General features: G+C 39.9%; 1 protein-coding gene and 1 pseudogene across 1 annotated transcript; one reads left to right on the forward strand and one right to left on the reverse strand.

The window, feature by feature from the left end:
* Positions 1-10,933: 10,933 nt before the first annotated feature.
* LOC140856920 (uncharacterized) lies at positions 10,934-11,878 on the reverse strand. Its single transcript, XM_073255134.1, has one exon. It carries the CDS (start codon positions 11,847-11,849, stop codon positions 11,175-11,177), a length of 675 nt encoding a protein of 224 aa, XP_073111235.1. The 5' UTR covers positions 11,850-11,878; the 3' UTR covers positions 10,934-11,174.
* A 1,940-nt stretch (positions 11,879-13,818) lies between these two features.
* On the forward strand, positions 13,819-15,569 carry LOC105043090 (uncharacterized; annotated as a pseudogene).
* Positions 15,570-20,863: the final 5,294 nt, after the last annotated feature.

The raw sequence follows: 20,863 nt of genomic DNA on the forward strand, positions 1-20,863 counted from the left end.
AGCTGGGAGGAGGCAGGTCGGGGGCTCTGGGAGGCAGCCAGAGCTCTGGGAGGCGGCAGATCGAGGGGAGGTGGGCTGGGGGCTCAAGGAGGCGGCAAGGGGGAGGTGGATCGGGGGCTCGAGGCTTGGAGAGGCGGCCGGTAGCTGGGGAAGCTAGATCCGATGGCGGGGGATCAAAGAGGAGGATCGGAGGTTGCCAGGGGTAAGCGGGTCGGGGGCTCGAGGAGGGGGAGACAGAGGCAGTCGGGGGCTCGGGAAGATGGCCGAGGGCTTGGGAAAGAGGGATCTAGCGGCTGGGGCTCAGGGATGCTGGATCCGATGGTGGGGAAAGAGGGGGATCGGAGGTGGGGTAAAGAGAGGGGCGGCAGGGGGATCGAAGGTGGGGGAAAGATGGGAGGAAGAGGAAAAGTGAAAAGCCGAAAATTAGATGGAAGGATGAAATAAAGGTAGTATTAGCGACGGCAAAATTATCATCGCTAATAGTATTAGCGATGATAAAATGCCGCCACTAATAAGATTATGATCAAATTAAAAAAAAAATATGCTAGTTATTAAGAGGATATGAACTCCGTCACTAAAGCCATCGCTAATAACTTATTAGCGATGGCTTTTCCATTGCTAATAATCAATTATGCCAACGCTAATAGTTTGTCGATTTTTAGCAATGGAAAGATTTTTTATCGTAATATTTGTTGGTGAAGAGCACTGTTAGCGGCTTTTTTGCCATCGCTAATAGCCATCGCTAATACATAAATTTTTTGTAGTGTTTTTTGAAAAGTTCCAAAATCCACTTCTCCAATGAATTTTACTTTTTATGAGATACAGGAAGTATCTTGCATGGAAAATAACTTTTACATTCTCTGTCCTCTTAAAACTCTAACCAAACAGATGTTCTTTCTCTTTTAGGAATTACTTTTTTCCTCTACTTTTCATGAACCAAATGAGTCCATGGAGTAAATCAGCGGGCCAATCACTACCACGGCAGAAGCTAATGAAGGATAACTCTAGTTTTCCACAAAAACCAAGCTATTGCCACGTATGGCTTGCACGCTTGGAAGAGCTCCATGAATATGCAACTTTATAAATATTGAGAAATTCTTAGGCAGATTTAGGTTGTGTCCATGAATATTATACACCCTTTTTACCGCTTGTTGTCCCGTTCGGTTTGTGTGTGTCTGGTGTATGCCGTTTGGGTGCATTTTGTAATAAGGATTTCTCTTTAAATATTTGTTAAGTTTCATCTTTTTACGACAGAAGAAAAGCGTATAATTATGCAATATTTTTCATTTCTTGAGATTGTCGTATCATATACATCAACAACAGTAATACCGGCACCAAGCCACAAAATAGCGTGGAATTTGCCTCTCTTGCGCTTTCAAGAACAATAGCTTGGTTCGTGGACACGAGAAATAACAGATTCAGCACTTCTAGTGTTCTGACTCAGAGTCTCAGACAAGGTATATTTATATTCTATCCCTTGTCAGTTGAGCATCATTAGAAGCCCAAAGTACATGGTTTATTGTTTTGGATGGATTCTTGAAGCTGAACGATGGGCTGCTAAGTAGCCATCGTTGCAATTACCGTGAGGAGCCCAATCTGGAAGGAGTTCTTTAAGCACTCAGTCTTTTGTAAGGAGTGGGTTAGCCTCATAAAGATATTTGTATATTTTACAAATTCTCTCAAAGTTTTCATCATAGAAAGTATCACACAAGTGACACGTATTAATTGGACCCTTCCAATGCAAAGAAGATTATGTAAAACTGAAGGAGGTAGCTAACTCGATCCATGATCGATTCTACCTTCCCGATTGCAAATGCATCTTGAATGGAGAGCAAATACAAAAATCATATTAATATTAATGCTACAGTTTGGGCACATTTTTCTTGCACATAGAAGGGGTGTCTCAATACAAGAAGCTTCGTTATGGCGGATCGTAGGGACAGATGCACGCAACCTTAACATGCATGCAAAAGAAGTCTTTCTGTATTTTAAACTCATAGCACACGGGTCGTCATAGGGCAGTCTTCCAAAATCATATCTTATTTGGAAAACCAAAATATAAAGAAAAATATAATTCCCAATTTTTAAGGTCTAAATGCAGCATGTGTTCCGAGGTTGTTTAGAAGCTCTACCCAACGCCTTATCTAAAATAGACCACACATAATGCATTATTTAGATTCTTTGTATAAGTATTGTTGGGACAATCGGATTTACTTTCTCCAATTCTACGTCGGCTTCCATATTTGAAACCGATCTTTGTTCCATATCTATATAAGAAGGACCAAAAGATCTTAAGAGAGGAGACTCTGGAAGAGAAGAAACTTTCGGAATTCAGCTCTCATGAGAGTCATCTGGCCGAAGCAAAGTTATTATGGTCGAACCAGAGTTATCTGACCGAAGCAGAGTCATCATGGCTGAACTTGAGTCATTATAGCTGAAGCAATATTTTCATGGCCAACTGACTATCTTCATATTATGGCCGACTGACCACTGTCATGTCATGACTGACTGGCCATTTTCATGGCCGACTGATCATCTTTATGGCCAACTGACCATCTTCATGATGAAACCAGCATCATAACGGTCGACTGTCAAATAACCGACTGCCGACTGTCAAACGACCGACTGCCAAATATATAATTATGATACTACAATTGTGGGTAATAACTATATGCCACAATCATTTTTATGCATAAATTATCCATTAACTCCATGATTATGGACCGATTATCAGGATAACTATCCCTTACTGTCATAAAAAGTGGGACCACTTGCTCGACGGTTATATCCGAGTCACTTATAAAGGAAAGGTAAGGAAACATGGAAGGAAAAGACATTTCTAGGCTGATACTCTATCAATTTTGATATTTTACTTCCTGTTTGATTACTCCCCACTGACTTAAACATCAGAGGATTTCCATCAGACACAACTCTGATCAGTGTAGACTTTTTTTGTAGGTGCTCTTCACCGACGTCAGGCGCTCTAGGGGATTGGCCGCAATAGATTGGCATGCTAGAAAGGGAGCAAACAAACCCTGAAAAAACAATGGCAAGAGGAAAAGCCCAAAAAAAATCTATCAATAATGGCCGACGATCTTCTTGCGGGAAGAGGCTGTCTGAGCCAGAACATAGAGACCCATGCTCCACAGCAACAATCAAGGGAGCCCCACCATCCTCAATCGCTCCTTCAAATCAATGCCGCCAATCATTGATTGCCTCATTTCGACACAGCCAATAATCGATGATGAAGTAATTTTGAAGATAGTCTCAATAAAGGAATTGGCCACACCACTCAGCCTATGACTCAATGCATCGATCGCCACCTATTTCCCTCCACAAAACTGAAAAGGAGAAATGACGACGTACATTTAGAAAGCTTCTCCAAACGACGAATTGACTATGATCGATGATTCTAAAAGCTTCTCCAAATGAATAATTGATCGTGATCGATGATTCTAAAAGCTTCTCTAAATGATGAATCGATCGTGATCGATAATTCTGAAAGCTTCTTCAAATGATGAATCAATCGTGATTGATGATTCGGAAAGCTTCTCCAAACGATGAATCGATCGTGATCGACGATTCGAAAAACTCCTTCCAAATGATGAATCGATCTTGATCGACGATTCGGAAAGTTTCTCCAAATAATAATTATGCTCCTCTATAGTGGAATGACTTATGATCATGTTCTGGATCAACGGAACAATCTACAACAATGTTCTTCTATGGTGAAACAATTGTCTTTCAGACATGGAATGCCAACAATCTATGACTATATATATCTTCAATAAAATTTTTCTTACGATATAATATATTCGAACGACATGTTCGATTTTTAATATACTTTCAACTGAAATATGATATAATGAGCTCCAGTTCAAGATGATTCGTCGATAAATATAAGCTCCAGCTTAAAGGTGATTCGATGACAAATACAAACTTTGGCTCAAGTCCCGAAGGGCCAAAGCAAAAAAATATCGATCTTCAGATCGAAAGGAGTCTCAATAGGACCAACATGCCAACTCGACTACGATCGGATGGAACAATATACCGACTCGACTTTGATCGGACAGAACAACATGCCAACTCGACTACGGTCAGATGGAATAATATACCAACTTGACTACGGTCGGACGGAATAATATGTCCACTCGACTACGGTCGGATGAAACAACATACCAACTCGACTATGATCGGAGGGAACAACATGCCAACTCGACTACGATCGGATGGAACAACATGCCGACTCGACTATGGTTAGATGGAATAACATGCTGACTCGACTACGGTCGGATAGAACAATATGCCAACTCGACTGCGATCGGATGGAATAATATGCTGACTCAATTACAGTCAGACGGAGCAATATGCCGACTTAACTACGATCGGTTGGAAGAATATGCCAACTTGACTTCGGTCAGTTAGAAAATATTCAACAGTTATTTATGACGAATGGTGATCACATTCAAAGAGACAACATAAAGAAAAAATTTTTCACTACAAACTGAAAGCTACAAAATCAGACTAAGGTCCGATAACAAAAGAAAATTTCTTTCATTATCAACTAAAGTGATCACAAAATCAAGACTTGAAGTCATGACAGAAAATACGCTGACTTCCATCATTCAATGCGTCAAGCCACCTTGAACTTGAAAGTGGGGGGCAACCGTTAGGATAATTAGATTTGCTCTCTCCGATTCTACATCGGCTCCCATATTCGAGATCGGTCTTTTGTTCCATACCTATATAAGAAGAGCTAAGAGATCCCAAGAGGAGAGGCTCTGGAAGGAAAGAAACTTCAGAATTCAGTTCTCATAAGAGTCATTTGGCCGAAGCAGAGTTATTACGATCGAACCAGAGTCATCTGGCTAAAGCAGAGTCATCATGGCTGAACTTGAGTCATCATGACTGAAGTAATATCTTGATGGCCAACTGACCATCTTCATGTCATGGTTGACTGACCATCTTCATGGCATAGTCGACTGACCATCTTCATAGCCGACTGACCATCTTCATGTCATGACTGACTAACCATCTTCATGTCATGACTAACTGTCTATCTTCATGATCGATTGACCATCTTCATAACCAAACCAGCATCATAACGGTCGACTGTCAAACAACTGACTGCCGACCATTAAACGATCGGTTGCCAAATATGTAATCATGATACTATAATCATGGATAATAACTATATGCTACGATCGTTAGTGGACATAAATTGCCTACTAACTCCATGATTATGACCCGATAATTGGGGTAACTATCTCTTATTGCCATAAAAAGTGAGATCACGTACTCGACGGTTATACTTGAGTCACCTATGAAAGAAAAGTAAGAGAACAGACAAGAGGAAGATACTAATGGACTAATACTCTGTTAATTTTGCTATTTTACTTTCTGTTCAATCACTCCTCACTGATTTAAGCATCGGAGGGTCTCTATCGGACACAACTCCGATCAGTATAGACTTTTTTTGCAGGTGCTCTTCATCAGTATCAGGCACTCCAGGAGATTGGCCGCAATAAGTACCCAAGATATACTCATAGGTGATGCAAAACTAAACATATCCCTTCATAAGCTTACATATATTTCTCCTTATTTAAATTCTGGCATCCTCATTAGGCTAATAGTTTATATGTAATCACAAACTTGGTCAAGTTCAGTCAGAACCACATGCAATCTACTCGTGGTCTATCCTAAAAGAGCTTTTACTATAGTATCCCATAGTCTACAAAAATTATGGGTCAAGTCATCTTTGATATCATTTATAACAACTAGGACCTCACCAATAAAGACTAACCAAGAAAGTATTATTTGATTTTCTTGGCACCATATAATTTTCTAAAATGTACTCACTATATAAGTCAATGTGAGACCAAATAAAAATCTAGCATTTTATCAATTTTTTTAGGAGAGATTTTGGTTGCTTCAACTATAATAATGAAAGGATATTTGGGGTAAAAAAGGACAAGCCAAATCAAAAGATAACATTTTAGAAGTATAAAATTTTCGTTGCACAATATATTTTTAGTATCAATATAGTTACATTACTATATTGTAACATTCCGGCCCAAATTGCGCCCAGAATCAAGCCCAAAACCCAAAGCCCATACAAAAAAAAAAGAAACAGAACGGGAAGAAGACTCCCGATGGGAGTCTTCTTCTCCGGTGAATCCCAGATGGAAAGGGAGTCCTAAGACCACCGGAGCCCTAAGGATCTCTATAAATAAGCCTCTCCCTCTCTTAAGACCCTCCACCGGTGATCTTTGAGTCTGATTCCTCTTCTTTTCTCCGTAGAAGCCGCGGCAACCTCTTCCCATGCTCGTCGGAAAATGGAGCCGACGACACTGCTGAAGCTTGAGGTAAACCCTTCTTCTCCTTCCTCTCTTCCTTCCTCTCTTTTTCATGACTTCGTGCATCCTCTCCGACCTTCGGGATCGCCGAAAAATCCATGAACAAGGTGACCTCTGTTTTACTCTGTTCGATCGGGCCATCTTCCTCTCTTTTCCGGCCACCGGCACCGCCGGTTGCGGCATCCCATCTCCGAGACCGGACCCTCATCTCTCTATCCCTCTTCCCTGAAGGTCTTGGCCACCGGTGACCGGCCAATGATCGAAAAATAAAAAGAAAGGGGCGGATCCCCTATTTTTCGAAAAAAAAAAGGAAGGAAAGCTTGCCGGCCGAACTGCGTCGCCGGCCGGCTTCGCATGGACGGCCATCATTGCCTGACCTTCGACGAAGCCACCCACCTCATCAGAGCCCGGGTCATTGGGGGGGGGGACCTCACGGTCTTCTCCTATTTCGGCCCAAGGGAGGCCGCGGGAAGAAAAGAAAAAAAAAAGAAGAAGAAAGAAAAAGAGAAAAGAAAAGAAAAGAAAAAGAAAAAGAGAAAGAGAAAGAAAAAAAAAAAAAAAAGAAGAAAAAGAGAAATTTCTCTCTCTCCTTTCCCTCCTTTCTCTTCCTCTTTCCTCTCTCCTCTCTCTACCTTTTCTCTCTATATTTTCTCTCTCTAGATTCTCTCTCTATTTTCTCTCTCTAGATCTTTCTCTCTTTTTGTGAATTTTATCTCTCTAGAATCTTTCTACTCTCTCTCTGACTGCATCACAGACTCTAGGATAAACTTGAGATGAAAATAAGATGATCCAAGATTGCTCCGAAATTCATGCAGTAGATCTGATCTCAGTCCGATCCTATTCGAAATTTATAATATTTGATTCATATTAAGTCATCCTGATAGGACCTCTGATGATCTCGACCATGATTGCCTCATCGAAAGGATACGAAGATTCTCTCTCCACTTTCTCTCTCTATATTTTTTCTCTAAAATTTTCTCTCTCTTCATGGATTTTCTCTCTCTAGAAGTCTTATGGATCAATGAAAGATCCAGATACTTAGACAAATCCTAATTTTGGTTAATCTTGAGAGAGATTCTAGATTTATGTTATTAGGATTGATTATCGGATAATTTTCTTCATATATGATTTTTATATTTGATTAGGGTTATGAAGAGATAATTGTCTGCATATGATATCGAATGAAATATTTTGTTAAAAAAATTCATAAATCAAAGAAGAACATTGATTTCTGTGCTTGAATCAATCATCGGTAAAGGTAAGAATCCCTGTACATGATCATCATTATATATGTTATTTTATCGTTGGTTTTATTTCATTGATTTTGCATCGTTGGATTTGAGATCGATGAATTTGTTATATCTGAGACACTGTTATTTATTTATATGATTTTGAGCATGAATATGTTATATCAATACATATGTATCAGCGATTGATGGCATGATTATATGGGTATGACATATTTATTACACTACAAAAATTTGAATTGATTAATGAAGTCAAATATTATAATTTCATGAAAATAAAAAGAAAAAAAAAATATGGTTTGGACTGGCCTTGTCATGTGGAATAGCCTGCCAGGAGTTTATGCCTGGGACAGCCCCCACAGGCTTATGTGTGGAAGAATCTGATCCGAGAAAGATCATGAATAATTTGATCCGAAAAAGATCATGGCCACTTTGATCCGAGAAAGATCATGAATATTTCGATCCGAGGAAGATCACAGAAATCGATCCGAATAAAAGATCGTTGCATAATCCTAGTAGTCCAAAGCCAAAGCCAAAAAGAAAAGGATTAAAGATGATGTGTTAATAGAAGAAAATAGAAAGATAAGATATGAAACAATCATTGAATAAAATTATTTCATTTATTAATATATGATAGTACATCTCTTTTGATAAAACAGATAATCTATAAATGTTTGCAGTATTCTGGACAGTGAACATCGATTTTTATGTGTTATTGTTTATTTTTATTTTCAGATTATATTATTATATTGGTGTGATATGAAAATTCTTACTGGACTGTAAAGCTCACACTCCTTCATCTTTCTTTTCTTCTCAGAGTTACAGGATACTTATGATTGGCATGGCCTGGATTTACGGGTGAGCAGAAGGATAAATAAGAGTGTCATAGTATCTGATCAGAGAATTGAAGAAATTTAAATCGTAATTATGCAAGATTTTATGAATTATTATTGAAATAAATTATTATGGTTGATAAAGTTGTAATGATTTAATTTGGCCTTGCATATTCTTAGGGCTTGCTCTAAAGAGTGTGCGGCCATCACGTATCCGACCTGGATTTGGGTTCGGGACGTGACATATATATTAAAATATAAGTTCTTAAATTTTTTTGAATATGCCCTTCAACCCACTCTTTCACATTTTTTCTAAAGTACCCTTGATTATTTGTGTGATTCTTTCCTCAATTGCAAATGATGATAAATATTGAATGCACTCTCTCCCAATAAATGGACTGTGGTGTGTGTATATGTGTGTGTTCCATTAAAGAGATTTTGGTTGCTTCAATTATAATAATGAAAGGATATTTTGTGTTAAAAAAAAAAAAACAAGCCAAATCAAAAGATAACATTCTAGAAGTACAAGATTTTCTTTGCATAATATATTTTTAGTATCAATATATATTATATTATTATATATTAAAATATGAGTTCTGAATTTTTTTGAATATCCCCTTCAACCCATTCTTTCATTTTTTCCATAAAGTACCCTTGACTATATGTGTGATTCTTAATTTCCTCAATTACAAACGATAATAAATATTGCATAACTCTCTCCTAATAAATGGACTATGGTGTGTGTATGTGTGTGTGTGTCTATTGAACATTGCTCCCTATCATACTAGATAATATCATATGCTTAAGATAATGGATACTAATTAAATATGAGGCATCTCAATCTAAATTATTTTATCATCTACTTGGCCCTTACCTAACTAGTTTAAGCTTTTGGGATCGAGTGATAAGTTAATAGATATTCGAGCTTATTTACTAGTGTACATGATTTTGAATCAACAAATCCTCTTCCTGATAAATAATTAACTCAATATCATATTGACTCATTCCATTTATTATATCTATTATTTTGGTTCACTTCAATCATCAACATGCCTTTATGTGCATGATCTCAATTGTATTTGATGGGAGCATCCAACATACATTTTTGAAATGATGTTTTTCCAGAATATGTATATAAATTGACAGAGAGAGAGAGAGAGAGAGAGAGAGAGAGAGAGAAGGAGGGGGGTGGGTGCTGAAGGGATACATTAATTCTTTAACAATTATTAGATGGCCATCTAATGAATTAGCTTCGGAAACAAATTTCCATCCTTTGATAAAGAATTATTGAGAATAGGGGCAACTCTACTGTTATATAAAGTTATATGAGTTTATAAAAAAGTTAATAGTGCTACAGACTGATGGCAGTATATATTACTGATAGCATTGGAAGTATGTTGCGGACGGCTGCAAAAGTTGCTCCCTTTGAATTTCTAGATATTTTATTTTCTAATTCCTACAGTTCTATTTACACTAGATGGGGTACAATAAAGATTGATTTACCAAAAAAAAGAAAGGATTAAATGAGCCTGGATCCTCTCTAAGTTGGTCTTTTTCCTGTTTGTTTTTTATCGAAGTGGAAATTATAACAAAGTATACTGTAAAAGCAAGCCAATAACCAGCAATAACTTAGAAACAACAACCTCAAACTAAAATAAACAGCATATAGCAAGCATGGAGCGGCTGTAAATAGAAAAGAAACCCCTGGAGGAGTGAACAAGTAGAGCAGATCACCCTGAAGAGATATAATAGACCAATAGACATCCGAAGGAACTGAAACTGATCATAAAGGAACATATCAGCAACCCTTGAAACTGATAATAAAGGAAGTGGTTGGAAGTTACGAAACCCTGAAAGGGAAATGGCGTTGCAAACATCCCAAGGATGATACATAAGCACAGTGGATAATACAGCAAACCTGACCAACAGCCTGAGTGACATCCAGAAGCAAAAAAACCAGTGGAATACCCAGCTAGTAAAAATACTTGGAGATATATAGTGTAATTTTATTTTCAAGACCGAGAAAAAAAACCATTGAAAATCTAGAGCAGCACAAATGACAGAGATTAACAGCATAGGAGCGTATGTAAGAACTCAGTAGAACGTGTAATCTAAGTTGGGTTTCAATGGAGATACGATTAAGTCTAGACTCTCTATATTTGGGGTTTGAACTAGAGATATCTAGTTATATAATGGCGGAAACAAATTTCACAATCCACCAAACAATAAATTTCACTTCGACTTTATGTTTTTGGAATTGAAAGCATAGGGATACAATCGATGGAGAAGCAATAAAAAAAAATATATTATCAACAAAAGGCGTACTTAAAATGATTTTAGATTGATGCAGTCCAAAATTGGATCCAATATTTGTAATAAACTGCACTTCAATCCACTTCCAACAAACCAGACGACCATATGTATGCCCACCTCCAAGAGAAATGGATCTTCTAGCATTTACTTCTCTACAATGAAGCACATATTGAATGAAAAAAAAGAAGAAAAATAATAGAGCTTTAGTTACTTATTATTAACTAATTTTTCTTCCATTGCTGAGAACAAGGAAATTTAACATTTATTTAGAGCCAGAAGCCCTCCCATTATTTATTACAAAATGCGCACGAGCAAAAAAAAAAAAAAAACAGAAAGGAGGAGGGAAAGAGTGAGCGAAACAGCACGCGTACGTGGAGTACAACGTGGAGGAGCTTAAACCTCAAGCAGACAGGTCTAGCAGTTTTCTATGGGTATCCACCACCTCCACTCCCATATCCAGACCCATAGCCTGAACCAAAGCCAGACCCAGAGCCCGAGCCGCCGCCGCCGCCGCCGCCGCTTCCGTAACCACCTCCATGGGCACCACCTCCCTGGCCGTACCCTGAGCCACTGCCAGATCCAAAGCCCGATCCACTTCCACTTCCATTCCCTCCGCCGGAGCCACCGCCGCCTCCACCACCTCCACCACTTCCATAGCCTCCAGTATGCGCTCCACCGGCGCCATATCCAGAGCCAGACCCGTACCCACTTCCTGACCCATGGCCAGAGCCGCTACCTCCGCCTTCACCACCTCCGCCTCCTCCGCCACTTCCATACCCTCCACCATGGGCACCACCGACCCCATGCCCGGAGCCTGAGCCATAGCCGCTCCCCGACCCATAACCAGACCCACTACCTCCCCCTTCACCGCCTCCACCACCTCCGCCTCCACCTCTTCCGTACCCACCACCGTGAGCCCCGGATCCACCTCCTTCACCGTAACCAGAGCCGGAACCGGAGCCATTTCCAGAGCCACCACCTCCACCGCCACCTCCTCCACCACCACCTCCACCTGAAGACATCAATGCTCGACCTGCCTCGGAGAGGCCGATACTCAGCAAAACTATGAAGGAAAGAGCAACAAGCTTAGTCTTAGCCATGGTTGTTAATATGAGATCGAGAAGTAATAATGAGTTGTGGGTTAGAGGGGAGGACGGCATGGGTATTTATAGAGTTGCATGCACGAACGAATATCTTAGGCATGCAAGCCTTACGTGGCGATAGATTGGATCCTTATGGGAAACGAGTAGAGTGTGGTAATTGACCAGCGTTATCCTTCTCTAGCTTCTGCCGTGGTAGGTGATTAGATCGCGATTTTTCTCCAAGCTTTTTCTAAACCCAGGTGCTGGTATTCTACGGTTTTCTAGTCGGCAGGCCTCGTTTCCGGACCGACGTGCCTGCATTGTTGAAAATAGTAACCAAAGTTTTTTAAGTGGGCAACTCCATTGCCAGGCCGCATGCATGTTGTGGGACAGAGCAACGGCGTCCATCAGTAAAAGCCGCTGACTGGGGTCTCGGTGTTTGGTGGCAGCCAAAGCAAGTCCAAAACAGTGCTGGAGAGGGTCAAATTTCCGCGTTTGGCAGCCATCAATCAAATCGATGTTCATTATTTTCTTTTAGTTGACGATATTAACAACAAGATCCCAAAATTACAAATCAATCGACCATGTATTTTATAAATCATTGATATATATAAGGAGAGGTTTGCTTAAAAGAGAATTACAAAAACAAGATTCGGTGGAGAGATCTATTTTCAGCAATGAGCTGGAATGGATCCATTATTACCATTTCAAATGAGATGGATATAATTTAATTTTGAGAGAATGAAATAAGCTACAAGGAAGTAAATTTGTGATTTTTGGATGCCTAAAACACACCTATTTTCGAATTTATTCTCTATTCCTCACTCAGTAAATTTGACAAAATCGAGATAGCTAAAACTTCCGCAACCTTAGCATAAGCAGATCCTACAAAATCTATATTAACAAGTTTTTATCCTCTTTTAGTTCTTGCAACTACCATTATATGAATGTCCCACCGCAAAATCCAAAAAGGATTAGCCCTCAAAAAATATAGCATACCGTTAATTCATATTTGCCAACAATTTATCGCAATTGGCCAAGCTTGAAAGGCAATTAACTCTAAAATCATACTAAAAGATATACCATCAATAGTATATACCAGTGATCGCCCTGACTAACAACTAGATCCAAAAGAAAACTTATTTCTAACTACGTACAACATGTACCAGTGATCACCACTTTGGAGGCCCAAAAGAAACTAGATTCTGAATCCGAATATTCATGATCATACTAGTGATCATCAGTCATTACATCCATGCCAAACCAAATATTCTTAGTCATATATCAAAACTAATTTCTTCAAATGTGAATACATTTCAAACAAGGTTTGATGGCTCTTTCAAGTATTCTTAGTGTGCAATTTAAAATACTTATGCCCATGATCATGTTCAAGTAATCGCAAATATGATAGGTCAATCAATCAATTTTGGGAAAGAAATGTTTCATCGTATTTTGAAATCATATTGTGCCTAACTAGCATACATAATCTCTTTTATACCTCATCCAAATTTTAGTGTGTGTGTGTGTCTATATATATATATATGCATATGCATAATTGAACTTACACACACACACACACACACATATGTTAACATTTATTTGCAAAAAACTAAATCTCAAAATATAAATGTCAAAATTATAAAGGTATTGATCAAGTCATAGGATCAAATATATACATATATAGATGCTGAGCTAAGTATCAGATACCAACATAATTTTTCATACATAAAATTTGGATGCATCTTTGAACTCCTAGAGTGTAGAAATACTTAAAATTGTTCATAAGGCACAAAAGTTCTTTCAAAATGCATGACCTAGACAAGCATATATCAATGATTAAGTTTCCTAGAAATCTAACGTAACCAAAATTTTCACTTTAGAATTGGCTACACATAAGGGATCTCCAAGTCTGTAGGGCCCATCCGAGGTTCCATACTAATTTAGAAGTCTCTTAAATCAAAGGTTGGGATCTCGGGACTATCAACCAATGGCCAAGATCTCGGTGCACACTTCTAAGTAGAAACAAGCCCCTAGGATACCATTTACCCTATAATCGAAGTAAGGTTCACAATTACCTTTGGTATGGGATCCATTTCCCATGTCAGGTGCACCTATGGTCTCCCTTTGATCTGCTAGAGAAGATCTGATTAATGAGTAAAAAATAGAATGGTAGAGAGAGAAAAATGAAGAATATTAGGGAGAGAAAATAGAGTAGGAAGAGTAAGGCTACAAATGGGTCGGGTTGATTTGTGACCTGATCCAGCCCGACTCGCTTAGACCCAATCCGATCCGTTTTAAAAGACCCACGAAGTCGGGTCGGGTTTTAAAATTGGATCCATTCAATATTTCAGATCAGATCTACGTTTTCTAAATTTGGATCTGACCTGATCCGACCTAATCTGTGAAGACTTTAGGGTTAATTTAGATCTTGAGATATTTTACCTGACCCAACCTGACCTGATCTGGACCCAATGCTAGACCCGAACTCATCTGAACCCAAACTCATCCTTCCATCTCAAGTCCGGAGTCTATCTCTCGTACTGTCGTATGCTCTCTTAAAATAAAAGGATGCCCATGCCCTCTCCATTTCTAATCTCTATTCTCTCTATCTCCTAACCCATAGGCTTCTTCCCTGCTCTCGATCAATCCTTCTCTCCGATGTCAGCATGGCACAACCACGCTCCAGTTCGGGGTCCTCGAGCCGGCATTATCGGCGACCGTGAGGGTCAGTGCAGTGGTGGCCGCCTAGGTGGTCTGGACCCCGATTGACATCGTCAGCCAGCGCCTCATGGTCCAGGACGGTGGCACCGTCGCGAGGTACCTCAACGGCATGGGCACCTTCATGAAGATCCTCCAATCAGACAGCCTCGTGATCTCTACTGGGGCTTTGGCATGTCGATCCTCACCATGCCCCATCCAATGTCGTCTGATGGACGTCCTACTCCATCTTCCAACGGTTCATCTGGGGCGGGCTCCACCATCTCAACACTGTAGAGGGCGGGGGTGATAGGGGGTTGAGGCCGAACGATGGATGATGGTGGCGGTGCAGGGGGTGAGTGCGGCGATGGCAGATGGAGCAGTGGTGGTGGTGACGATGCCACTGGACACGATCAAGATGAGATTACAGGTGATAGACAGCAGAGATGGTGGTCGAACGACTGTAGGAGAGAAGGTGAAGAGGTTATTGAGAAAAGGGTGTGGGGGGTGTGCTACAGAGGGCTAGGGTCGAGGTGGGCATCGATGTCGATGTTGATGTCGGCGACCACTATGATCACCACCTACAAGTTCTTGAAGCGGCTCTCGATCAAGAAAAAAATCCATCTGAGAGGTATGAAAATGGAAAAAGAAGTTATACATAGACCCGAACTGATCGAGACCCAAATTTGAACCGAATTTGTATTTCATAGATCGAGGCGGGATTATACATGGATCCAATCTGACTTAAATGACCCATTGGATCAAAAATTTAATCATGGACCCGATTCGACCTAATCCGATCTTCTATTGAGATGGGTTTGGGTCCAATATTTAGACCCGATCAAAGAATCAGATCAGATCGCAGTCACTCATGACCCAGTCCGATCCGATCAATTTGCATCCCTAGGGAAGAGAGGGAGAAGAAGGGTGTACTTGGTATCCTTTTTCGGCTTTTGGCATGGCTATGGAGAAGGCAAGGAGCCCACCTCCGATCTCCCATTCACCCCAAGTGAGGAAGAAGGGGAGGTCACTGGCCAATGAGTGGCGATGCTGAGGTTGGTGATAAGAAAAGAGGATAAATGGAATAGAATAGAATGGTCAAACTGGACAACGAGGGATAGTTAGCTATTAGTTGAACAACAAATCCCTACCACCATTTCGGCCACTAATAGATCAGATCCATCACAAGGCGAAAATAGCATGCCTTGTCTCAAAATAGGGCACTGAGATAGATATGGGTTTAATTGTTGTTCATGCAACAGAACCCGACACCAACCAGCAAGTAGACCATAGGGATGAGGAAGAATTGGGAAGAAGAGGGGAGAGGTGTTGGTACGGTGATCCTACCTATCCCAATCAGGGGACAATTAGATTTTCAAAATAGGAGAGGCGAAGATGAAGTTGGATCCCAATGAAAAGATGGGGAATGATGAGAGATCAACAATTAGGAGGCTGGAGGAGCAGGTGATCCGTGGTTCTAGGTGGTGGTGGTGAGATTTCAACAGGGAGGGTGAAGAGAAAAGAAGGGTGGAGTCTGGGGTATTATTGCACACCCTCACTAACCATCACATGTATGTAGCCGACTGGCCCCGAGAGTCTTGCACCCATTATGAGTATAGAGAGACCCTAGGCCTTTCCTAATAGCCCAAGCAGGGTCTCGCTCAATTGGGCATTTATTACCAGCTTGTGAGTCTGTCTCTAGGTTGACTCAGCCAACTTAAGTTAAGATTGAGTCGAGCTAAACTGGGGCGAGTTAAGTTGTCTAGCATTATACGGAGCATTTTGATAGTCTGAACTAGTTAACATTACGTCTCTAGCTCCAAGTCCTACTGTCACTTTCATGACCTGAATAGCATCCAGTGCTAGATGACTCAAGACATGCTTGAACATTTACTGACAGAGCAAATTTTTTATTTTGATTCTTTTCATATTTCTTTAGATATGGATATAGGATTTTGATGTGGCAACCATTAAACCCAGTTCCCCAACTATATATCATGCATGATACATAATATGCACATCCTTAGGCCTTGCACCCTTTGGATCCACATTACAACCTAAAGTAGAGTGCAGTAATTGGACCCTTAATTATAAAATGAAAAAAAAGAGAAAAAATTTTGTGTTCTCCGCCCACTTTGTGCATAAATCATCTTGCATATTGTACTCTTATATCAAAATAGAAGAATTGATTTGCTTCTAAAAACTTCCCATCTCAGGTATGATACATCCCTAGACCTACTCAATAGGCAGGCCAGGTTGGGTCTGGTTCAGGCTTATCCCACGATGCCACATCATTTAGTCAAGCTTGGGACCATCTTTGCTTAGTGCATCAAATATCTTTGGGTCTTGTTCCCAAGCACGAGCCTAATACTTATTGAGCTTCGAATTCAACCCGAGCCGTCAAGCTTTTTAGTTTTTCTTTTGCTTTTTGCTCACTAGCTTGGAGAAGAGGTTTTAGGACATGCAAACCATATGGAGGGCGGAGGCATTAAGAAAAGTGTGAAGCTCGAGATGGTGAGCGAGGTGATGGATAGATTCAATGAGGTCATGGAAGACAAATTTGGTGGAGCCCGAACTGTGGGAGTGACAGGCAGATGAGTAAAGAAGCAGGGCAATAGTTGGACAATGGATAGATATAGGGGGAGTTATGGTTGCACACACTCGAGCACATCATGTTGATGATCTTCGATCGGGGTATAGGGTTTGCACACTTAGTACGAAAGCAAAGTAGGTCGTGTGACAGCGATAGCGACATGGGGACTAGGATTTTATTATCGAGTTGCTATTAGAATTATATTTGAGCATAGAATTAGGGAGGAGACCAGATGGAGGAGAAGGTGGAGATAGAGAGGAAGCTAAGGTTGTCTCTGAGGGAGAAAAGAAGAAACGAGATAGCTCTCAACCCTTGAACTAAGAGAGAGGACCTGACGAGAGGGGCTAGATCCAATGATATGGTGGTATGCAAGATCTGATGGGGGGATGAGGCGAGAGGAGGCAAGGAGGGGACAGACTAGTGAGGAGATGAGAGGAGATAGGAGGAGGAGCCTAGCGATACCATAAGTCCCACCTCCTCCTTTCCTTAATTAAAATAGGGCTCGAGATGTGGCATGGGCTAAGGGCTTATATATATGCATTATATATATAAATAATTAGGGTCAAGTCAGTCTTAGATCAGATCAATATAAATCTGAGCTTGATCTGTTTAATAGGTGGACTCAAATTTTAGGCTCGACCTAGGCCTTCAGGCTTAAAAATTAGATCGTAGCTGGTTCGAAATGTTCCAAGCTCAAATGGGCCAACAAAGCTGCTCGGCATTTGAACTGTTGACCTCTACATCCCCATGGACCGACCCCATTAGCCACCACATTTGTACTCCCAACAAGTAATATATGCTATGAAGCACATAACTTCATAGTCTAGCTTCAGTCCTTGAAAACTTCTATGACCTATATAATCCGCATTCTTGTTGAGGCATTTTGCAGTATGCTCATCACAATTTGACAGCCACTTTCCGCTGTTATTATCAACCGAAAAAACTAGCTATTCTTAATGTTTCCATAATAGCCAAAACCTGTATCTCCAATGGAGTACCACCTTGCAAATGACAGGCTCAAATTTGCATAGGCAAGCCTTTCCTTCATTAAAATAAAAATAAAAAAGAAAAAGAAAAAAGATGCATACGCTAGCCCATTGAGTCCAGGTATAAGCCATTGCAGCTCCCGCAATTACTGGAGCGAAAAAAAGCCCTCAGTGTTGATCTCACAAAATCTAGAAGGTTCCCATTTTACTCATTGTTCTCTTTTGCAATTCGGTATATATGGGATCACATTTTACAAAAACATGTACCTTTTTCTCGCATAAACGAGAGTTTATGCAAACCTCAATTGCCTTCGTGCCCTTAAGACTACTCACTGATAAACTCAAACGTTTGGACAAAATATTGAGTATAGATTTGGTCCTGATCCAGGTTAGATAGGGTTCATGAAAATTATGCTTATACTATACACACATGTGTATATATGTGGGAGATTGAATTGGGCTGGTTTCGGTTAGATAAATATTTAGTAGACCAAGATCTAGATCAAAAAAATTACGTACGTGTATTCTGGGACATACTCAACCCAATAATGCACAGTTTTGGATTCAATTTAGGATGGAAACAGGTCTCCAGGTTTTAACCCCATCCTATATTACAAAAATCCATGGTAGATATCCTTTATTTTTCTCTTCGTTTTGGTACCCACCTAGATTTTTTTTTTTTGGGGGTACAAACTGGGAGTCATAGACTAGCACAAAATACCTAGATTATAATTATAGTTTGAAAATTGAGCATATAGCAGATCTTTTTTGACGGAGGAACCGACAGCAAATCACATAATTGCAACAGGCCAGTCAAACATATTTGTATTGATTCCTCGTAGTCCAAGTGGAATGCACATTTCAATGCGCGTCTACGTAAGACAACTACACTAACTTGGACACAGAATTTCTTTGTAATTCGCAGTACATGCACTTTCATTTCAAAAAATGAAAATAAATAACTCAGGTATAGTTATAGGTCAGTTGCTGGTATTCCCAAAAAAAAATAAAAAATAAAAAACTCAGACATAATTGTGTTGCAATAGAAATATGGTTAAAAATCCACAGCTATAGATTTCATTAATAGTTAATGAAGAGAGATCATTACTAGGCTAACTGGACATTGCTTGCAGTTGCAGGCTATATATGTAGAAATAATAATTTTGTAGCAGCTGGTTCCGTTAATTCTCCACTAAAATCCACGGTGCACAAGGAATCGTTTTTGACTTATGGGAAATAAACACGGAGAAGTTGTTGAAAGGGCCAATCTTTTCTTAAGAACTTTTTCTCCATGGGACCCTGTTTTGGACCAGCAACATGGGAGCTCTCTCGTTTCCGGGCCAAGGAGGTTGGTGATGGATCTAACAAGTCGCAGCAGGCATGCGTTTTTTGTTTTTTTACCGAGGGGGTCCAATACCTACTCACAGAGCCTCGCAACTTTTTGAACGGAGGTGGCAACTTTTTACATTAACGTCCAGAAACAACGCCTGCCGACTTGAAAAGATGGGAATTGGCGCCTTGGTCGAGCTTGCTTCAGTGGATGAGTCCTCGATATGCTCAAATGCAACTTAAGGGTTAATACCTTCACCAGACAGTGCGTCCAGAATTCCTATACTTTGACCATAACAACCATCACACTAGAGAATCTAATAAAACTTGGCAGTATTTAGAGGTTCCCAGCACGGGTAAAATACCATCAATTATAGTAATCTGGTACAGATGTTTCTGGACAAGTTGGCGGGTTGGTTGTAAAAGATTTTATCTACGATGAATAGAGTCACTCTTATTAAGTCAATATTATCTGCGCTTCCCATTTATTTGATGATAAATTTTGTTATCTCCAAGAGTATACTCATAAAACTAGAGGGCATTCTCAGGAATTTCTTATAGAGCTCATCTAATACATCAAAGAGGGTGTATTTGATGTCATGAAACCATATATATCAGCCCATCTAGATGGAGGTTTGGGGATTCATTTGTTGGTTGCTAGGTATGACGTTGTAATGGCAAAACATACTGTAAGATTTCTATTATCCCATGGTGTCTTCTAGAGTTCATTTATGAGGGAGAAATATGAATCATTATGTCTATCCCAGTTGTCCTCCTAGAACATCTCCAATACGGAGGAGGATTTGCTCGTGTACTTCATTAATATACTTTAATTTCAAATGGTGTATTGGTAATGTAGTATCTATTAACGTGATATATGATCCACCTCTCTTGCACGCTGGCCTCTTTATTTGAATTGGGATCTATTTGTGGCCGTTGAAAGAAATGGAATCAACACTTAGTTTATTAATTATTTTGCTAAGTAGTTAGCCGATAAAGTTTTTTTCTATATATTCTGATATCGAGCAACGACGGTATGGATAGGTTGGGGGGGTGGGGTCGGTTTATATTCTAGTCTTACAATTAAGGTGTCATATTTATATATATAAGTTTTTTTTTATCTAGACCTTCACCAAACTATGGTATCCACGGCGTATAGAGATTGGGTGTCCATCTTAGAGTTACTTTATTCATGTAAAAACTTGCTTGGCATTGGCTTCCCAGTGGAGGTACTTTAAATTAATTAGCACGGTCTTCACATTCCAATATAGTGTGACTTATATCTAGATATTGAGGAATCTATTCTTCATGTCATATTACAATTCAAAATGGCATATTAGATATTGAGGCAAGCCCCAATCTTAGACTCATATACTTTCCATGATTTTTTTTCAGGCTATTAATGACATATCTTTTAGTTAAGAGAA

The sequence above is a fragment of the Elaeis guineensis genome, chromosome 4 (assembly GCF_000442705.2).
Source record: "Elaeis guineensis isolate ETL-2024a chromosome 4, EG11, whole genome shotgun sequence".
Taxonomy (NCBI): Eukaryota; Viridiplantae; Streptophyta; class Magnoliopsida; order Arecales; family Arecaceae; genus Elaeis; species Elaeis guineensis.